This window comes from Schistosoma mansoni, chromosome 1 (genome assembly GCF_000237925.1).
Source record: "Schistosoma mansoni strain Puerto Rico chromosome 1, complete genome".
Classification (NCBI taxonomy): domain Eukaryota; kingdom Metazoa; phylum Platyhelminthes; class Trematoda; order Strigeidida; family Schistosomatidae; genus Schistosoma; species Schistosoma mansoni.
In genome coordinates, this window is record NC_031495.1 from 15007164 (window position 1) to 15029116 (window position 21953).

Below are 21953 nucleotides of genomic sequence, written 5' to 3' on the forward strand. Positions count from 1 at the left end.
TTAAAGGCCCTGTATACGAACACCTCAAGCAGAGTGAGGGCATACAACCACCTTTCTCCCTTGTTCCATTCAAGCAGTGGGGTTAGGCAGGGTTACCCGATCTCACCATTCCTCTTCAACTTTGCCATCGATGACATTCTGGAAACAGCTCTGATGGATGTAAGTAATGGCGGTGTGGATCTGCTGCCTGGATAACGACTTCTCGACCCTGAGTATGCGGATGATATTGTCTTACTGTGCGATAATGCCCAAGCCATGCAATCCGCACTTAATCTGTTGGCAATCAATGTCCGCAGGTACGGCACGTGCTTTGGACCATCCAAGCGCAAAGTACTCCTACAAGACTGACAGGTTTCTAATCTTGCACTCACCATGGATGGTGAGCAGATTGAAGTAGTTGAGAAGTTCGTGTATCTAGGTAGCTACATAAGTGCTGGTGGTGGCGTGAGTGACGAGATCGATTCACGTATAATGAAAGCCAGAGCGGCTTATGCCAATCTGGGGCCATCTTTGGCGCCTTCGTGATGTTAGTCTGACTGTAAAAGGTCGGATCTACAACGCGTCGGTGAGAGCAGTTTTGCTCTATGCTTGTGAAACCTGGCCTCTCCGAGTTGAGGATGTTAGACGTCTCTCTGTGTTTGATAATCGTTGTTTCCGAAGGATTGCTGACATCCAGTGGCAACACCATGTTAGTAATACAGAGGTTCGGTATTGTGTGTTCCGGCACAGAGACAATAATTCAATTGGTGTCACCATCTTGGAACACCGACTTCGGTGGCTTGGACATGTTCTACGAATGTCTTCCCAGAGAATTCCACGTCGTGCATTATTTGCCGACTCCGGGACTGTTTGGAAAAAGCGGAGAGGTGTTCAGTGTATGACATGGTGTCGTGGTATGAAAGAAAGCTGCAAAGGGCTAGCTTTTGTTGGTCCTTCACGACTCCCTGGCTGGGGTCCGAGAGATGGTGCAACACAGTGGCTAGAGACGTTATCAGATATGGCTCAGAATAGAAGCCAGTGGCGAGTATGCTGTAACCTTTTTTTACTTTCTTCATAAAGAGTGGTTCTAACTTTCTTAGCTGAAAGAGTTTTCCGGTTGTACATTTCAGTCCCCCTTATCTTTTCATCCTTCCTCTTCCTATTTTCATTATTTTGTGTGGCGCATATGTATCTGGTGCCCTATTGTACCAATATGTATGTGTTTAAATAATAAATAAACTCTCATCCCCTCATACAGACTATTGCTCGTTATGTTCAACTGTAATGCCAGATTATATAATTATCTACTGGAACACTATGATGACTTCTTGTGCAATTTTATGTTGTCTGTCTACTTTTTCAACATAAGGGGTTCATTCAGTGCAGCGTAAAATATCGCGTCCAAACAAACTCCAGAATCTCCAGCGTGGTCATTTACCACAAGGGTTTACTGGCTATTAATAAACTTTGGCTTGTCATTGAAACGTTTAAGAGCATCAAGGAGTTGCGTCTACTTTCCATCACATCTTGTAGCTTACGAAATGTTTATTTTTCCACTTTTAAAGTCTTATCTGCTGAGAATAACATTATTTCTCCTCAGTTTTGATTACTGATGGACTGAGATAGAAAATCTCAGATATTGAAAAGTGAACTTGGTGATATAGTCGTAGTGCTATGAAAAAAGTTTCGAGGTCAAGGATTGGCTTCTAAGGAACTGTAACGAAGCTAAAGGTTATTCTCACTCAGATACAAATAGAATATAGTCAGGTGTCATCAGCGCCCACAACATTCTAAATAACTTTCAGTATAGGGTTGTGGAGACTGTTGAATTTCAATGGAAAAATTAGCCGATCCTAGTTATATCATCCTCCATGTTGGGTGTAAGGCAGTTACTGACCGAAGACAATAAATGGTAGTCCAGTAATGCCGTAGGCTGAGTAAGGTTAGATATTAATACCGTTGGACGCTGGTTCAGTTATCTATAGGTTAGGCGTTTGCACACGAGACAGAAGGTCCCGGGTTCAAGCCCTGTGTGTAGGATAATGGATGCACAGTACTGAGGAGTTTCCAATTAGCATGAATCGGTCATTCACCATTTCCAGGTTTTCAATGGTGGTTTCATTCATACCGATGAAAATAATATCAATGAAAATAAATAACCCACATTATCCAAACAGCGAAGTCTTACATTGAGGTTAACATCGTGATCCTTGAAGCGTCTATCATAACTTGCTATCAAATATGGAATACTCATATGCAATCTTAGAATTTCTCAGGGAGAGTCTGTGATACCTGAGGTGGTTTTTCAACCAAAATGACTATTCTTTCCAGATCGCAGTAGAAGAGTACCGATAACGTATGCATCCATGAGTCAAGTCAATGCATGCGTATACAGGACTAGATGCTGGTGCGAATTTCTCACTTATTACCAGCTATGCAACCTTGACTTTTCTTATCTCTTTTAAGCCAACAGTTCGTGAATAAACATGACCAAGTGATCTATCGCTTGTGGAAGTAATGGTAAGTGTGTACTAAAAAAAGCAAAGTGTCGTCAAAACGTCGGAGATATTCTCTCATATCAAGACTTAATGCTACAAAAATGGATTAGTTAGTTTTTTGATGCTCCCAGGATATTGTTTATTGAACAAACTATCACTTTTGCTTGTTTAAGTCAATATTTCTGACGTCGACAGATAGTTTCGTTCTTGTCCTTCCGGGCTTGGTGACCTGCGGGTTGACTTGTCGTAGTATCGGCTAAGGGAATAATGAATCGGGTAAGCGGGATATTTATATGTTGAAAACACTTCGAGCTTCTGAAAGCTATTTCAAGAAGTAACACTCAGTAGTTTCCGAAAATCTGCTTAGCTTATTTCGTGTGTCAGTCTGTTAACTAGACGATGTATTTTCAAAATGGGTACTAAACTGTACATAGGGTAATTCCAAACTTAGAAACCGTCCCAAATCCCTGTGAATACGGTACCAGAACTGGAGCTCCTGTTGACATCAACCATTTTCCTTACCATACCATAGGAACACTGACGTCAAAGCTGTGGCTGACATGGTTTGACAGCAACAATTCATATATTGCTCCCGGACTTCGTAAATAATAAACCTGGCTAAAATTTGCGAGCTGATGTGTAAGTTTTATTAAACAGCAACAGCTAACAATATCTGAGAAGTTCAGAAGTACTGCACTCAATATAAATCATGAAGTATAGACGTCCCTACCTGTTTACTTGTTTCTTCCGGCGTAATTCGACCCATTAACTCTTGTTGACGTAAGTCCCACTAGAGATATCCAGCAGTTCACAACTAAATGTCGAAAATAAACAAGTCACTTAAATGTTAGCGGTTATGTATTCTCCTGATCGTTCAGTCTAAACTCATTCAAGACCATTCATAAAATTTGTGCATTTTATGCTTACAGCCATTTTACGGCTGATGATTTAACTACACTAGGACGGAATTCACGTACTTTGTGTCGTTATCGGCGCGTTCTAGTTTTCGAGTTTGTTTTTCACTATTATTAGGTATGATCTCAGCCCTTAAATATATAACCATCTATGTCCACTTCTGCTTGTGGTCAAAAGTGCTTCAAAACTTGCTTGTTAGGATAAGTAACATTATTGCAATTTCTTAATGTAGTCCAGCGCTAAAACTATCTGCTGGGTTAACATTCCGGGTTACTTTCATATCGCTATACTAAAACTAAAATCTAGCTATTATTTGAGTGTCTTCTAAGATAAAACTAAAAGTTATGGACGACCTTAAGGCGGCGCTGGGGTGATCTTGCGAGTGTCTGCCTAATAAATAGAAACAATTGAGGGTTGTAATCCAGTGTGGGAAATTATAATTATGACAAGAGTATCGTTCATAGAATGACTAAGGTTAGTCGCATTGGTCTCCATTTATTGGATTCAGCCATCAGAAAATATGGACGCGTTCACGCTAGTCAGGATAGTCCATGATTCGATGTAATCATGGTTAACAACTGGCTACAATGGCAATGAGTCTTAGGACAGATGAACGCCACTCAATAATCATACCCTTCGTGTAAATGCTAGTAGTCTTCATTAATCTCATGATCAATAAACTAGCATTCTCGAATAATACTATTACTGTAAAAGTCAAGTATAATCTAAAAGTGCCTGAATTCCCGTAGTTGGGATTCCTACAGCCGTCATAAATCGAATGAAATTTCTGGTCATATAGATGTCTACATGCATACATTTTTGCAGTTTTTTGTGAGGTTTAAAATATTGAAATTGCCTACAGGTCGTGGGTGTATGTATATATAATATCAGCGTGTCTGAAAAATGTTACGACTGAAATTGCAAGCGTTCACTAATCCAAGTGATGAATGTGTTTCCTCATAATAAACAGTTGTCGAACAGCGTACACTGAGGAAAATAACTTATAAAAAGTGTATTTTAGTGGCATTTATAACTGAGAACTTTTCTTTCAAATTGACTGGTGTTCAGTTGAAATAAACGACCTCGAATGTAAAGTATATGCAGGCTAGATTATTTTCATTAGGCCTGAATTGCACAGATTTTGGGCTTTTTAGTCTAAATTATGACCACAGTCGTAGTGTTTCAGTGAAATAGGTATGTTCGATGTCATGTTCTTTAATACGGTTTGCATAAAATGAAGTCAATCCAAAATGATTCATGTTCGTTAGTATTATTGATGTATCTATTAAAATATCCACAGACTGATAAACGGTAATTAGGTGCTTTGAAATTTTATTAGCAGGTGTGAATATAATTTGCTTTTAATTGCAACTCTTACCTACGATATCTGAACGTAAACGGGATCAAGTGTACACTGGGTGTCATTTTACATAAAGCAATACAAGCCGTTAGACGTATATGAAATGAAAGCTTTGTAAGCTGTCATTTTCAATCCATCGTTGCTAACCTATACCGCTCTTTAATTGTCATTCTATAAATTACTTCGATTTTGATTATAACTGTATTCTCATTCGAATTTGCTTTCCAAACTTGTGTTTGTATTGTGTGCACACTTGCAACTACCTACTTCGGTAGTCAAGTCACTAGTCACCAGTGAGTATCACTCACTACAAGCTTTACAGTGCCATGTGCGGAAAAATCGAAGAAATTCGACGGAGGTACAACTAGTTGTTCTCTTTTCATATCTCTGCAGTATATTTTCAAGCGGTTGTAGGTGTCACATTACTTCCTCAGTTTGTTCCAGCATTTTACGTCACAGGATCAGAGGCTGTCATATGTTATGAACTACATGTCTTGAGTATTATTGTTTTGGATTACCAAAACTTCACTCGTCAAATTTCCTGGATTTTACACAGAATTCACATTTAGTCAACTTCATAGTATATTCTGGTACATGTGTACATTGGGTCAACTTTCAATACCCCATTAGCATAGATGAGAATGTCAGGTCAGAGCTCAAAGTAGTAGCCGAAGTAACAGTTTAAGTGGTAATAAAGATTAGGTACTGAAGATACGATTAAGGAGTATACATATGTAATGTAAAAATAAAAAGAAGTTATGAGGCATTCAATTGGAACAAACCGTTGTGATGTCAAATAGTGACAACTTTTAGTCATTAGATTTTAAAATTGTAAACCCAAGCTTTTATTGGAACAGCTGTTAAAAATCTAAATAGAAACGAGCGCATGCACGTCAGTAGCGTATACCATTGGTTGCCTGTTGCGTCAGGTTCGTAGACGTTATTCCCCACCGACCTGTTTCTGCCTCGTTTAGATGTGTGGATGGATTGAAACGATCTTCCATGCATTTATTCTGAGAGTTCGTCTCTCTTCAAAACCTGATGCTCTACATTTAGCACTTCAATGTGTTGGTACTAATAGTACCTCGATTTTCTTGCTGACGATCTTGCCGATTTCGTTACGATGTCGTTATCAGGAAAAGCAACTTGGTCACCGTTCTAGTACTCATTGTTTATGGTCAGTTAACCTTGTTTGATTGCGAAAAAATGTTTTGTACAGCAATACCTAGAAGGTATGGTGTAAATCGTAACTATATCAGGGTATGAAGAACCGAAACAAAGTAGGCTAGACTAAAATGGAAATACGACGTAGCGATTCAAATAACCATAAGGTACATCTTTCTGTTTACATGAAGGGTAACGACTTCGCGACCACCTATTTCTGTTCTTCATACATAATGCCTTATTGAGCTCAAAGTTTCCGTCGTAAAAGTCATGATACGTGAGTAAATACCAAAAACTGAAGTGTGAAGTTCTGCTCCATTGCAAATTGACCACCTTAAAACTACGACTCAACACTAGCAATTGCGAATAGTGTATAGCAAACAAGCCCAAGTTACTGAAACGTGTTTCACGTTGGAGTCACTGTATGTAAAAAATTTCTCAACTCAGCCCATATTTTAGCGACCGCCCTTTAAAGGCTTAGTTTTAGTACGACAACAGTGATAGTATAGACTGACATTTCATGCACTGATTTTTTATTGACAATATAGAAAAAAAGTTTCACATCCACTGAAGTACATGAAGTTAGTCATTATCTAATTTCCTAACCCTGATTGGATAAAGTGTTAAATGGTCAAATCAAGTTATTCTTATTAAAACTGGCGAACTATAGCTCATTGTATTTTGTAGCATTTAACTGTGAAAATCTTGTTCAGTGCATCTAACGGGTCTCCAGTATTTTATAAGGGTGTTTTGTCCATCAAGTTTATTTTTTCTATTTAATATGGTAATTTTCCTCCAGTTTATGCAAACTTGATTATCAATTTAGCTCGCTAAAACTTTTTTTCAGCTTTTAATCCCACCCAGTGTTCACAATCGCCACCGAATATGGCTGGATTCATCCCGTCCATGACGAGTGGTTTCTCTGGGTTTCACTTCGTACATAAACTTCGAGAAATTATTGCGTGAATAACTATTCCGATTTCATTTCATTTTCACTGTATATTTAAGCAAACTGTATTCCTGTTTTCGGGTATTCACTCTTTTCTAATTTTTATTAACAAGCATTACACATAGTTTTGCCTTGCGTCATTTTTATGAAATGTCCCATTATTTGTTATACGAGAAGCTATGCTCTCGAGGGGTTTCATTAACGAATATGTGCTTAAAAGAGGATTTAACTAACATCAACTTTGACTCCTTACAAATAATCTATTAACAAATCAGTCGGGACTATTGACCGATTTCAAAATGATTTTTCTTTAGTTTTGACCTAGATGGTAGGATAAATCATTTCAACCGAATAAGCGCTAACAAACACCGATCTGTCATAAATACTGGACGATAATTACTAACATCTCTGATTCATGTAATAAGTAACGATGCCAGAATAATATTCAAAATCATATTCACTGACGCTCGAATATCGGAACTAAGCTACGAAAACTGCTACACATTACCTTAACTCTGAGTCGATTACGGTGTAGAAGACTTCAGAATTTAATAAATCAATTTCACAAATCTGAAGCGGGGCCGACGTAGTACTCGATCGGTATTGCACGTATTCTTAGAGTGGCTAATTCTGAAAATGTACTATGAAAATTGACCTCAGCACGTTTAACTACTAAAATGTAGTTGAAGTCTACCTTAATAGCTCTTTTGTCACATATTTCCCAAAAGTCAGGCACATTTCCAATTGCTCTATTAGAATAACGTCTTCATTACTAGGAAATTAATTCATTGACAGTTCACTAGTTAGTACAAACACATGCGAGTTCATTATCTATCCTGTTGCACAAAATAAAGTACGGATCTGATAGTCTTAAAGCTCTGTTCTCGAGACCTAGGATTCGTCAGTAGTCTGATGAGTTGAAATACATTTTTAAGTCTTGAACCACTTTCTTAGTCCGAATGGTCATCACTATATCTGAGGAAGTCGTAAGAGGTTTTTCTCACTTATAAACTTAAGTAAAGAGGAAGAATTTCGCAGCAGATCATCTTAAAAGTTAAGCACCTAACTCGTACTTCGACAAAATTTACGTCTGGTCAAGTGCACTTTCACTCCCGAAAACTAAATTACTGAACTATCACCGCACTTAGATTCCACGCAATAGTGACGTCAGACCACAATGACTAACTATCGGTTCGACGAGGATCCGACAACAGAGTTTTCGGCTGTATTCAGTGCAACACTCGTAAGTAGTTGAGGATTTTAAGTGACGTTGCAAAATATGGTGTGGCCACCGATTGACGTTCGTTAGTTCAGTTCTTGAACGCCATCTTCCGATTTTAAATTACTTTCACTGCTGGTCTCCTCCTACACATACATGACGTGAGTCCCTCATTGCGCTGTCGTGATATGGAGCAGCTGGTAACCATGCTAGGCCGTGTGTTGAAAATAACTGAATGGTGTGTATGTAGTAATGTTATGTACACAAAAATTACCTAATTAGCCTCTTACCAGGGTAAAGTATGGTGATTCTAGACGTCGGTTGATGGGGAACTGATAGTTAACCACCCTATACTGTGCACAATCATAACCAACTCACTAGTCATCGGCTGCCACTTCTACTTGACAGCTGGTAAGTATGGACGTAAAGTTCTCTAACGTAACTGAGAAATCGTGTATGTGATATCAGTTTGCTAGGCAGACGGCCTATCGTATTTTCGTAATCGACCCAAGTGACTTGGTTGTACGCAGTATAAAAGCACAATCTTGATCGTTATTATGAGGTCATGGAAGCTGGTGTCAACAGTGCAAGTGCAGCACTGTTTGAGACATGGTTCCTCGTATATGTGGCGCCAGTTAGTTGAACGCTATATCAAGCGGACTGTATGCAAATTGGTCTAGATGCTCCTTCACTTCACGACGACGGGGGGCATGGTCACACACCGGACAACTTTTTGTGTGCATCGTCTAGCTATGGCGTCACGACGACTAGTTTGCTCACCTTCCCGGTTTGGAGATGCACTTGATACTCGATTACTGACCGAACTATGATTCTCATCACCGTCTGCATTCCGTAAGTTAGCAGTTTATTCTTGGACATAACCTGTGGTTGACATACAGGCATCTGTCATCGGGATAATTTTTCTTCATTTTCAGGCTGTTACAGAACCAACAAGGTTGCTCGAGGCTTACAGTGAACATTTGACGGACTCCGGTGGTATTATGCAGCAGTCCGTCTCGGCATTGGTGGAGTTGATGTCGTCAGCCAACCGCAAACTTGTTCCAAAATGCATTTCTTTGTGTATTATCGCTTCGTCGTCTCCAGAAATACAATTGCAGTTATGTAAAGATGGTGCATGGGAAATATTACTCAAATGGCTTCAAGAAGCCCTCAAAGAGGATAATTACGCATTTCTGTTAGAGCTCTTAAAAGTGTACTTGCTACTCCCGGTGAGACTGGAACAGCTTACACAGAATGTTTGTCCCAAACTAATAAATTCTCTGACGAAACGTTGTGATCATGAAGGTAATGTGCACTAAGGCATAATTAAGTCCATAATAGAGGTAAAATCTGTGGCTGCCGAGATTGTAAAAAAATGGAAGGAAGTTATAAGTTCTGATTCCCGCCAGTTGGTCTGTAAGTTAGGTTAGCACCACCTAATGTATTTATAGCAAATCATGTAAAAAGGAAAAAAGCAGAAACTGAGACAAAAACAATTAGCAAAGATGCTCAGTCGCATGAGACATTAAGAGATGAGAAAAAACGCCGAAGTACTGTTAAAATACCCCCTAACAATATGCGGACAGCAGGTATGGAGGACACACCTGCACAAGCCCAGCCTAAATCTAGATCGGATATATTCGCGAAGAAAAAGTAAGCCGCGGTAGCGATTCTTAATCTTTTTTTTCCAGCAAAATCGAACATGATAATAGTCTGACATCTGAGCTCCCGATTGAATCCTTCCATCAAAAAATAACTGTTACTCCGACGGAATCTCGCAAAGGTATTTTGACATTTGAAAATACAAATGGTTCAATTTGTTTCAGAGATTCACGAGAGTTCGGATTTTATCAATGCACTCACTACTTCTCCGTGTCCCGTTGTTCGAAAAAAGAGGAAAATATCTCCTAAAATCGAGCCAGTTGTACAAACAGATCTCTCCACTGTATGTCCGTTTAATAATATACTAGCAGTTTTAGAGCAAAGAAGAAAATTATACGGAGTTATCTGATCAGAGCAGTGCACTTGATTCATTTTCAAACTCACCTAAGGGAATGGGCTCCAGAAAATCCTCATTGTCCAACATTTATTCGACTTTCACTGCTGAGAATAAACCTAAAAAACGAGTGTCTTGGGCTGATGAGGACAAGCTACAATCTTTCTACTATTTCGAGCTAGATGAGTCTGAGAGAGGTAAATTGAGATTATTTTTAGGATGTATTTGTCTGTGATCTGTTTTCCTCAATCCTAACCAATATTGCTATATACATCATGTTTTATACAGTTAACGTGAATCGAGTATCCATTGAGGATATTCGTCGCAAGGAACATTCCATGGAACGTCAGCTTTTCAAACGATCCCATGAAGACACCGATGTCTATTCTCAAAAGGTAAGTTAAACTCGATATAGCTCCAAAGTGCGACGGCTTTAAGTATCTGAAGCTATCAATAATCATGAGCTTTTATAATTTAATTTCATAATAATGTATATATTATCAAGTAATTGAAAATGTTTCTTCTCAAAGTTTTTTATTTTAGGTCTTTATTTTTATAACTTAGTTTTCACTGAATATTCGTTTTGTTTTGAATTTTATTTTGATCTTATTGTACATGTGGTTTCCTTTCAAATAAAATTCTTTTATTCGAATGATTGATTTTTTCATGCAACTATGGTGGGTGGTTTATTCACAAAATGTCCATAATTTTGTTCTACTTGAGCGGTCTCACGATAGCAATATATCAGTCTTCACAATACCCTGTTAAAAGTTAACATTTTTTTTAGTACAAGTACTAGTAATCTAATCATTGCGCCAACTTATAGCTTCCAAAATTCACCACACTCTGTAGACTGTCATATATTAGTGTTTACTTCTGATGGTATTTCTTCCAATTCTTGTCATCTGTCTTCGGCAAATCTTTTTCGTTCCTATAAAGTATTAAACTACCGCGTAGTCTCATAGATTGATGAGAACGTTATTGAACTTAAATTGAAATATAAAGCACATTTGTATATAACCGTCAGTCCAAACTATGAATGTAAATAGTGTTATCACAAGTAAGATTTCCTAGTTCTGATATCAGCTTGTAGATTCAATTATGCATTCCGTTGTAATCAGGTATACCGTAATGTCCTGTGGTTTCTGACAGTCAGGTTCATTTCACACATTCCGAATTTCGTGAGTTTCTGCTAATTATTTTGTGAATAAATCACGACTGCATTATTTGAAGATCAAGATATCAATATTACTTGTATTCATAATGTAGGTAATAATAATCCTACAGTTTGTACAATGTGTCTCAGTAAGATTCTTACATCGATCTTAACAACTTGTAACGTGTGGATTAATCTGCTCTTACTAATTTTTAGGCACCAACATCACAACCTCCGATCGACACTTAATTCCCGAGTTATCTTGCGTTTACTTGCAGTTGAATGGATGATTTCAGTGTTACGACTTCTGTAGTGATCTGAACAAATATTTTCCACTAAGGTGCGAACTTACGCCATTGTAGTTTCGTGGGAACAGCATTTCCAGAAGTGTCTAAAGCTGAACTTACTTGCCTTAAACCTGCAGGTGTGTGTCAGAATTGTGTGAAACAGAACATTGGTTGTTTCGTTACATATTCAGGTTATATCTCATTCTGAACGCCTTCATATGTAAAGTGAATTATCAGTCCCAGTTATCATCGACCTTAGTTATATATATGAATTGAATGGAAACTGACGATTAGCACGATTGTTCTGTGAACTATTTGCGTACTAACCAATTTCATAAGACATTCTGTAATTATATCGTCTAGGTGATCACTGTTCCGTACACGAATTCTTAGCAATTTCTTTACACATCTGGAGGTACGTTCACTTCTGAAGCTTCGTCGTGAAGCTTTTTCACCTAATGTGAGGTCATAAATTTGGACAGCGCCAACACATGCTCATAAAATGTTTTTATCTGGATGAATATTGAGTGAATCGTCTCCACAGTCTCGGTCACACTGGTTGATAAGATTAAATACTCAGAATAATACCTAAATTGTCTCCGAAGATTATGTTAACAGATCTAGGTAACTACTAATAGGCTGCTTCTTGGTAATCCTTGATCCCTAATTTAGCTGATCATGATCAAAACATCCATAGAAGCGGTTATGATTTTTGGGAGATCCCGCATACGAATTTTGAGTTGATGAAATGTCTTGGTAATTATACTAGTAGGAACATTGCGCATTGGAAATATCTAGTTTAATGTTCCCACCAGTAGAACTTTTTGTCAAGGGAATCCTAAGAATTAGATTATTATTCTTTGGCAGAATTTCATTAGGCTTTCTTTCTCACGTGTTTATTTCGTTTCCTATGTTCCAAAAGCTCTGCGTTTGTTTTGTGAAATATAAAGGAATAGCACAGTTGTCCGTCCACAAACAATCTTGTAGTCTTTAACGGAGCTGATTAATCGCTACCATCCCAATATGTCGGTGTTTCAAGATGCTTGTGTGATATCCAAGTGTTGGCTATCGGATTCCTAAACGATGCGTCCGATTATCATTCTCACCCGTTTTTCCCTGTCTATTTTTCTAATTACTCTTGATTATATTGATATAAACATGGGCCAGGATATGTATGACTCAGTCTTCAATGATCGACCAATGTGATTATGAACTACTTAACATTCCACCATTATCTATACGTTTTTCAGTGTTTTATTCCATCATTATTTTGTTCGTTATGTTGTTCTATGTCAGTATTTGATGATCATGTTTTTTCTGCTATAGACATGTTATATAGCGATATTTATACAATTTCATGAGTTTCCTTCCTATTTCAATTCCTCATAACAGTGGCACCCTCCTTGTCCATTAGAACGACTTCTCTTGGTCGAACCCGGCTGTAAATCTATTGAACGTCAGATTCAATTAGAACGAGAACGTTGTGTTCTGCAAGCAATCTACTTTACTCGTGAAAGTATTCCATATAGTCCAGAAGAGCCTGATGCAGAAGTTGTCGAGCATATCGCTCCTCTTGATATACCCTTGGATGATGTAAGTTTATTATCCTTACACAGTTACGAGCAGTAATTACTATAAGCCAAAAACACAACACATATTCACAGTTTTCTATGAAGATTGAGTGGTTTTGGGAAGTCTTGCTCACTGCCTTCTCTCGGCTAGAACAAAGAGCGAATTTCCGGCACTTTAATCGGGTTGGTGGGTGTGGAGGATCCACCTAAGAGATCTGGAAAACCCTGACTCCAAACCCAAGGTGCACATGAGCTCCAGGATTCTCAAGGGACATGGCGTATAAACCTACTGTTGGTCGCTGGTCGTCATGCCATTGCCTCTCTTAAAGTTGCTTTACTGATTTGTGGACTAGACCTTTAAGTCAAAGGCTCGAGAATTGATCTAATAAAACCACCTGCTTCGGTTTTGCACACACGGGTAGTATCCCCGCCCTCACACAAATCAAATGATTTGTGTGGCTCATATATATTTGGCGTCTTCTTGTACCGATGTTTATGTGTTAAAATGAATAAATGAGTGGTTTCGACACTTATTATACATTGGTAATGTATTACTCAACAATCGCTTAAGTTATCCAACGTATTATAAAAGTTCCTGAATATATATGCATTTAACTTGTTCTTTCTACAGGACAATTTTTGATAGTGGGTTAGTTTTAAATACTTGCATTTGCAGAATATTCCATGGAAATATCTCAATTGTCTCTACTCAAAACGTTTTTGTTAATTTTATTTTGAATGAAATTCTGTCGGTTGTCTTAACATTATATCAAGACATTGAATATATGTTAAACTTTCTGGCTGTTAACTAAAAGCCTTTGAATCTGTGATAATTTGCGAGTTTTTTGTTCTCGTCTATTTTTTTCTTTATTTTTTCCACAAACATTACATTCTCTTTGTAAATATGTAAAATGCTAGGCCTTCAGATGTATAATATAGTGGAGTTCATAAGACTGCTTATATCTATAGAAATGCAATTAAGCACATCAATAATTAAATGATAAAAACAGAGTTCCGTTTTCGTTGTTGTATCAAACGGTTGTCGGTACTAAAAGTTGAGTTTAGACTTATAGATGTCAGTCTGCCCTAAAAGCGAGTTTGCGACCCATAAAAGTAATTGATCACTTAGAACATAGTGCTTTACTCAAATAATGTCGACGATGAATCGGAGGAACCTATGGTTCTCAATCTAAGATCCAAATGAATGAATCAGCGAGATCTTCAAATTTCAAAATCATTGAATCAATCCAACTTTCACTTACTCGAATGGAACAATGTATTTGTCAAGTGTAAAAGCTGTCTGAGAAATACATTGGTGAATTAAAAACCGTATAATTAATCTGGTTTGCCATCTGTTTATCCACTTTCTGATGGTTCATGTTATTAAAATCTGCATTGTGAACACTTGATAATATTGCACATCAGACACAAAATAGTGTTATCAATGCTTTCTTTTCAACCTGGATGGTGATGGTTGTTGAAGTCGGTCATTGCTTCTTGAAAGGTGTGATTTATACATCTAACTACCGTTGCCCTTATCAAGTTCATAAATGCAATCAAGATATCGAAATATAGATCTGCTTATCTATTAAATGGACACTCATAGCATGAATTAAGTGGACAATTTTCAACTAACTATGGACAGTTCTTCCGATCTGTGTTACCATTCTTCACAGCCATTTATAACGTATGCCATGCAATGCTTTGTTGCACTTAGCTAACCAAATAGTGTGTTACCGAAGTTTGTTAGTTTAAAACATAAATAGACAATGTTGTTATCCTTAACACCTTGTTTGCGGAAGCCATACAACAGACCACTAAGCTATTATTCATGTTTTCTTAAACCACACAATTGTAGAGGATAAACGATTATTTTCACTGACAACGAGAATCTAAACATTTTTGTACCAAATAACTTGAAAAAACCTAAATTCTCTCAATACTTGGCTATAACGCATTTTCGTACCAACTTTGAACATCTATTATTTATGTTGTGCATAAAATATGTATTGAGATTGAAGGTTTCTCTACTCTAATGTTGGATTAAGTGTTTGCTGCCATTCTAAACTGAATTTTGATCACTTTTTGATGGTATCGTATGAGGATTGCCTCGATGCAAACATTTTGTCATTTTTTAAAGAAGAGACGAATTGTGGCAATCGGGTTTGCATTCGAAGCACAAAGCACTCCGTTCGTGTTCCAATATGGACAACACTGAAATGCAGATACATCCAACTAACCAATCCTAAATAGGACGCGTGTCCTAGATTTCACTGTTAGCCACAATCCGTATATTTGATTGAGTGTTTGTTGGTTGGAAGTTCACATTAAATAAATGATAGTTATATGTTTTCATAGTTTTACTAGTATCACTTTGTTTTATCCTCAAACGCGTTTGAAAACCGACATTTTGTTTTTTTATATATCAGTTTTTACCCGTAAAATATCACTTTTCTTCCAGACAAATTTGAAGTTGGACGTGTTAGCTTGTAGATTGGTTTTTATTTTTTGAAACTTATCATATACCTAGTTAATAAACTGAATCAAATTATCTGTATTTTCTTCAGCTTACTGCCTACGAATCAACTGATAAAAGTTCCGAAGTTAATTCTGAGAGGCTATTGGTTTTGAAAGATGCCATGGGAAATCCACAGGCGAGTTTAACCTCAGTAATTTTCTCCCTCGAAACTATATATATATATATATATATATATATATATATATATATATATATATATATATATTCCGGCTCGTGTATTTTAGGGAGGTTCTTTTCTACACAATCCCCCTTCATCCGTGCTGGAGACCGGCAGTAACTTAACTTTTCCCCCTATTCGTTCAAATTTATACTTGTTAAGGTATATTTTAAAACTGTTGAAGCGGCTCTTGCAAGACAAATATATTTTAGTATCCGTATCCTGTTCTGAATTCTGAAGATAAACTCTATCAATTCTCACCACAAATGTCACACTTTTTTCATCATTGATCATACTTACATACACACACATTTACATACATGTCTCATATAAATCACCTTGACAGAAATGACTTGTCCAGGCCTATTTTTGATTGATTGCACCTAATTTTATTGTCTTGTTCCTTTGTACTATTTAAACGTGTTAATTTTAATTTGGTTATTTATTCCCTGAAGAAGTGGCGTACACTGAGACACGAAACATCAGAAAATCTAATTTTCTACTCATTGGGATATTACAAATATATTATTTTTGTCTATAACAATCTACCAGATGCTCAATTTATTTGAAATTATCAAGTCAAACCTTGGTAATGATACCTTTGAAATAGAATGAATAGTCCTTATTCAAACTGTGTTCACAATTATGGTCAACTTACATTTCCTTAAGATTATTCACGAATAGTTATCGTTTCAAGCTTTTTGATTTGACTAAATTCAAAAACAACTTATGTAGACGTTTACCTGAATTGCAGCAATGCAGTCTTTACTAAAGCATACTCAAAGGCATAAAGTAGTTTTACCGAGATAATACAAAAAAGCGTTATAGTATCAGCATACGTATCTTCTATTATTATTTGCACTTGTTTTATGCTAGTTTTTAACTTTAAGTGTTGGATTTTTCGAAAATTCTAACCTGATAATTAAGCTATCATAGTCCCAAATAAACGTATAAATCTAAATGTAACTTCTTCATACAACTGTTTCACTAAAAGGTCATGTTTTCTAAAATCTCTAAAGAAATCGCTTCATTTGTTTGTCTTAACATTTTCTTATTCTTAAAAACCTTTTTCTAGATGTCATTAAATCCTGAGGTTGCTAACCTAGTCAAGTCACTGGCGGCCAACCTCACTAGTTCTCCATCTGATCTTGTTCAAAAGATGCCACCTCAAATGAACCCCGTCTTGACTACAACATCTTGTTCTGACTTCAATTTACAACCAAATGCTTTCGTTCCTGTTTCCAGCGACACAAAAATGAACGTAAATAGTCCGAATTCTGAATCGGTACATGGAATTAACGCTCATTCTCCAATTGATCAAATGCTACAAAGAGAATTGTGGGAAGTCTTGGAGCAGAACTATCCAGACATTAATGTTCATGACTTAAGTGCGGAGCGCATTCGAGATCTACTCGAACCTTTACGTGATCAACTCGTTGCTCGAGGTATTTTTCAGCTTCGTAACCCATGCCCACCAAAACCACCTCTTCAGTATCCTGACTGTCCAGTCGATTCTCCTGTCCCACGCCAAGGCTTCCGCCCTCCTTTCCATGGTCTTTCGCGTATGCCTGTCCCTGTTCCTAGATCCGATTTTACACCACCTCCCCGTGGACCAAGGTTATGCCCCCCTAATCCTTCTGGCTATGGGCCTCCGAATCGAATGCCTAATAGACCATCCTTTCACTCGATGAATCCCACATTACCTCATCTCATTCCTAATACGATGCCCCCTTACAATGGTCCTCCGACAGCTCCTCGAATACCTGCTTATCCTCGTGGAAACTCTCATGCTAGGAATAATGGTCAGCCTTGTAAGTTCTTCCAACAAGGAGGATGTCGTAACGGTCACTCTTGCAACTTCATGCACTCTCGATGAGAAATACAACTATTTTCACTGCTGTTTCTTGTCCTTAGCTCTGTAAAAATCACTTAGATTTCGATTTATGCATTTTAATTCAAAAATATCAAACTCTAGCACTACATCACTTAAACTTTACTGGTTGTAAATAAAATGCTAAACGTCTTGTATAGTTTTCTTTTACAATAGAATATTTATTTTATGAATTTCACTATGGGTTTTTAACAAATTACCAGATTTCATGAATAATTTGTTAATTATGTTCATAAATTGGATTGATGCTTCCCGTTTTCATCTCTATATCTCAAAGGTATTTTGAAACCCGATGCTATTGGCAAGCTTTACACGGCAATCACTCTGTTTATATTAAGAATATATCATGTACATTTTTTATTCTAACTTGATAAATTTTCATGATTTATATAATTCCAGCAATTTCTTATCTGAAATATCATTGCTTATATATTTTCAAAATCAGAAGCTTATTCCGAACTAGGTTGATCTCCAATTGTTTTACAACAGTGAACAAGGTGATACTTTCTACATATACACCTGTATCGATCAGTTTATGTGTTGGTAAACGCATTACATGAATATCTGCCTTCAATTGGGACACTGATCTTGGCTATTTTATTAGAAAAGATATATGAGTAGTAAAGTGATCACAAATTACGCTTTTTAGGGTTTATTAGCTTTTACATTGACCGATATACTCATATCATACTATCTTCATTGTGTCGTTACTTTCATTTCTTTTCTACTTTGTTGCACTCATTTCAAGATTCCATAACTACGATTTCATATCAAACTTCTTAACTACTAGAGTAATCACAAAACCTAAGATTAAGAACTTGACGAAAAGAGGTCTTTATGCTATTCCCTATCCACCTCATGTACCTTACTGTTATTCATTTAACCACTCGTTAATCTACTATTTTTACAGTAAAGTGAATTAAAGCAACTCGAAAACGGTGTGTGTTTATGTTTATTTACGTCCGCTCCTAAAATCTTTCGAACGTTGAAGCTCGAATATCCTCATTCTATTTGAATTATATATATGGAAGTCCAACACATCAAATGTCTACTCGGTTCATTCTTACATGAACATCCTTTAACATAATCACACAAACAATATTAATGATAGTATGGATATCCAATTTCATGTAGTTTTTCACAAACATCACTTATAATAAATAAAATCAACACAAGTGAATTACTTGCATCACTAAGCCTTTAACTTATGTAACTTTTCACACTCAAAAATCCGATACAAACCACTGTTGCCATAGGAAGATGTGAAGATCGTTGAACTGTGTAGCTTTTATCATAAACTGACTTTAATAAAATAACTATCGAAAACCAGGAAGCACTGAATAGGTGTTCCGCCATAGTATGAAACTCTTTAAGAGTACATACCCACTCTCCAACTGACGATAGATCTCAGAACCTTCGGTTTCCGAGGCGAGCATGTAACCGGCTTCCAAACGTTTACATAACTAACTTGAGTCACTGCACCTGAAGTGTTCGACTTCTCAAAAACATTAGATGTCACTACATACTGAAACATAACGTTTACCTTCAGTCTACCCAAGAGTAATCATTTTATCTAGTTATAAGCTTTAGGAACAAAATAAATATACTAAAGTTTGGTGTGACGTATCATCTATTTCCAATCTCGTTTGTCAGAATATGCATATCACAACAGTAATTTTGTTGTTGTCATTGTCTAGTTTTTCTGACCTCGAAACACTTTCATTCATGTAAAAACCTCCAAAATGTTTATTTAAAGGTATGCATACCGAGTTACAATTCTTAAAATATAATTATGCTCGATAAGTTGATTCTTAAAACGTCAAATAATAAACTAATATTCTAACTGTTAATCTTGTTAGCATACGAATTACAGATCGCGTATAATGTTCAACAGATTAGCGATTATTGAAATACAATGCTTGTGTAATTTGAATGGTAAATCATTTGTTGATTTTTCGTAATCTCATGATTACTCACTAGTAAGCAAAACTGACATTTTCTTCAATACTTTGATACATATGATTCAAATTAAACTAACCCATTCACCAGGTACTTGGGTCTGAGCTACACTCTAAGTGTGAGGGCTAATACTACTTGGTTACCTAAATCTAAATAAAATGAGCGGTTTTGAGCCAAGGACTTATTGTGTGTAGGTCGAACGCTTAGTCACCGGGCCACTGCTCCAGGATGCGTTTTATTCACATAATGTAAGCTTGACGTTTTATTTTGTAATTTGACTCTTTTAGCCTGAAACTTTGTTGGCAACTTTCTTAACTGTAGCTTGGATGGAATTCCTAATAGGTCTCCTTGGATAGTTTTCATGATCTAATAAGGAAACTAGTTTAATTACTACTGAGAGGTCCTTTTCACTTCCTCATTGTGGATCATAGTAGCATAACGTACGTCGGTCATAATTAAGTAATATACACGTTTTAATTTCCTAAGTTTCTTTAATCGAGATTTTCGTGTCCCAAATGTCAAGCTGCTCCTAGCCACCTCCTACAAATCGATAAATGAGTATAAAGTTTAATGCGAAAATCTCACGATTCTACTAAGTAAAAAGTGGTCAAGATTCAGATTTGGGAAGATATCATTAAATTGATCCTAAGTGAACGTGAAAGAAGAATAGTTCAACAAAACACTGCAGTTAGACGTATATACGTATCCATTCTATTTTATATTCCCCGAAGTAGTGCTGCTACTGTATGGTTACAGTGTTGCTCTACACTCTGGGATGTGAATTCGTATCGCGTGTAACAGTTATGAATAGAACTGTTAAATCTACTCACGACAGCTATCTCATTTTGTAGGGCAGTTTTGTAAATGATAACAATACACTACAGTGTATAAGCTATGAGGTTTGTTGTATTTTATGCATCAGTTCCGATTCATCTATTTTTCTGCTAAGAGGAATCAGGAAAAAATATCTCAACAGTCCTTGGTTTTCAATAGTTCTTAAGCTAATATCACTTCATGATGAAAACTGACTGATTGACGTCTTAAAAAACTCCACGATGCTAAATTTCAAATCAGAAATTCCGTACATAACCGTGTCATTAATGGAGAAAAATTTCCCATATTTGAATGCTAGTCAATGATCCAATATCTGGTTGTAGAAATGTTTTTAGACAAAACTGGTTGAGCGCTTCAGTGAAGGATGTAGGAAGAAAAAACGTTTGGAAGTTCCCTTATCTGAACAGAGGTATATTGCATGCCAACAAACCATGTGTCAGTTCCCCGATAAAATGCAAATAAGTAGGTATAGTGTGAAAATAAAGTGAAGATTTGGTGAACGTCTTTTCTTTAAAAATTAAGAGGATTGTTTACGATAGATATTTTGACCAACTAGGCTAGTCGTTAATAACTGGGATCGTAAAAAAAGTAGTTGGTGTGGTTTATCTATAATCATAGCTACCTTGAACAACACATGAATCATGCAGTTCTCAAGAGACCTGTACCACTATAAAACATCTTTGTCTATAATGTTATGGAACTATTTTCTAGATGATTTCAGTCTGTTATAATCAATATTTTTTAAGAAACGGATATCAGTATACATTACGGGAAGACTCTATGTCAAGGCCAGGGAATAGAGTCCGTCAAATGTGTGTGACGCATAAAGACACTTATTTACGTGAAAAAGGCAAATGTAAACTAATGGATCGTTCACTCAACACCTGACTTGATATCATTTTTAATTCTTGTAGATACAAACAAGTTGCTAGTATCATAGTTCAACGACAAAGCTTCCTATGCAGTTTGTTTTCGTATTCCATCTAGCTAGGTAACTAAATGTTATGCGTATTCAATAGTAGCTTAATCAAAGATCGGTATCAGAGCAAGTTCTGATCAGTGCAACAAGCTCTCTGAGCTAGATGGTTTGCTTGTTTCGACAACTTGACCACGCAGTTGTTTATGTTTTCTTCCGTGGGTGATTTTGAAATATTGATCAGTTTCTTTTTTAGAATGTTCCTTCTTTGTTATATGTGTCGTCTGCATGATACCTCGATGGCTGTTGTCAAGATTTCCAAATGTTCTGATGTGAGTATTCTCTGTAGCTTCCTCTTTTGGTCATCTACGACTCATTGGTATTTGTGGACCCTGTATTGTGCATCAGTTATCATTAGGTGTACCATTTTTCTTCCATTTTGCTCAGCTATTCTCTATCCTATTGAGCAGTTGATTGGATGTCTGTCTCTCACAATTATTGGTAGAATATGTTGACGAAGACATTCGTGGGAAAAAAATAGTTATTCTCAAGTGGAAACCTGC

At 36.7% G+C, this 21953-nt stretch overlaps 1 protein-coding gene across 3 annotated transcripts; it reads left to right on the forward strand.

Moving 5' to 3' along the window:
* Positions 1-2665: 2665 nt before the first annotated feature.
* On the forward strand, positions 2666-17947 carry Smp_034980.1 (putative protein phosphatase; the record flags this gene model as incomplete). Of its 3 annotated transcripts, XM_018793396.1 has the most annotated exons (11): positions 2666-2753; positions 9020-9389; positions 9426-9500; positions 9536-9737; positions 9776-9867; positions 9911-10029; positions 10064-10277; positions 10369-10475; positions 12916-13116; positions 15662-15748; positions 16866-17947. In XM_018793396.1, exons 1-11 carry the CDS (start codon positions 2745-2747, stop codon positions 17664-17666), a joined length of 2277 nt encoding a protein of 758 aa, XP_018647913.1. In that variant the 5' UTR covers positions 2666-2744. The 3 variants fall into 3 exon arrangements, with proteins under 3 accessions (XP_018647913.1, XP_018647914.1, XP_018647915.1); XM_018793397.1 differs by lacking the exon at positions 2666-2753 and having other exon boundaries at positions 8694-9389; positions 16866-17666; XM_018793399.1 differs by lacking the exon at positions 2666-2753 and having other exon boundaries at positions 8694-9737; positions 16866-17666.
* Positions 17948-21953: the final 4006 nt, after the last annotated feature.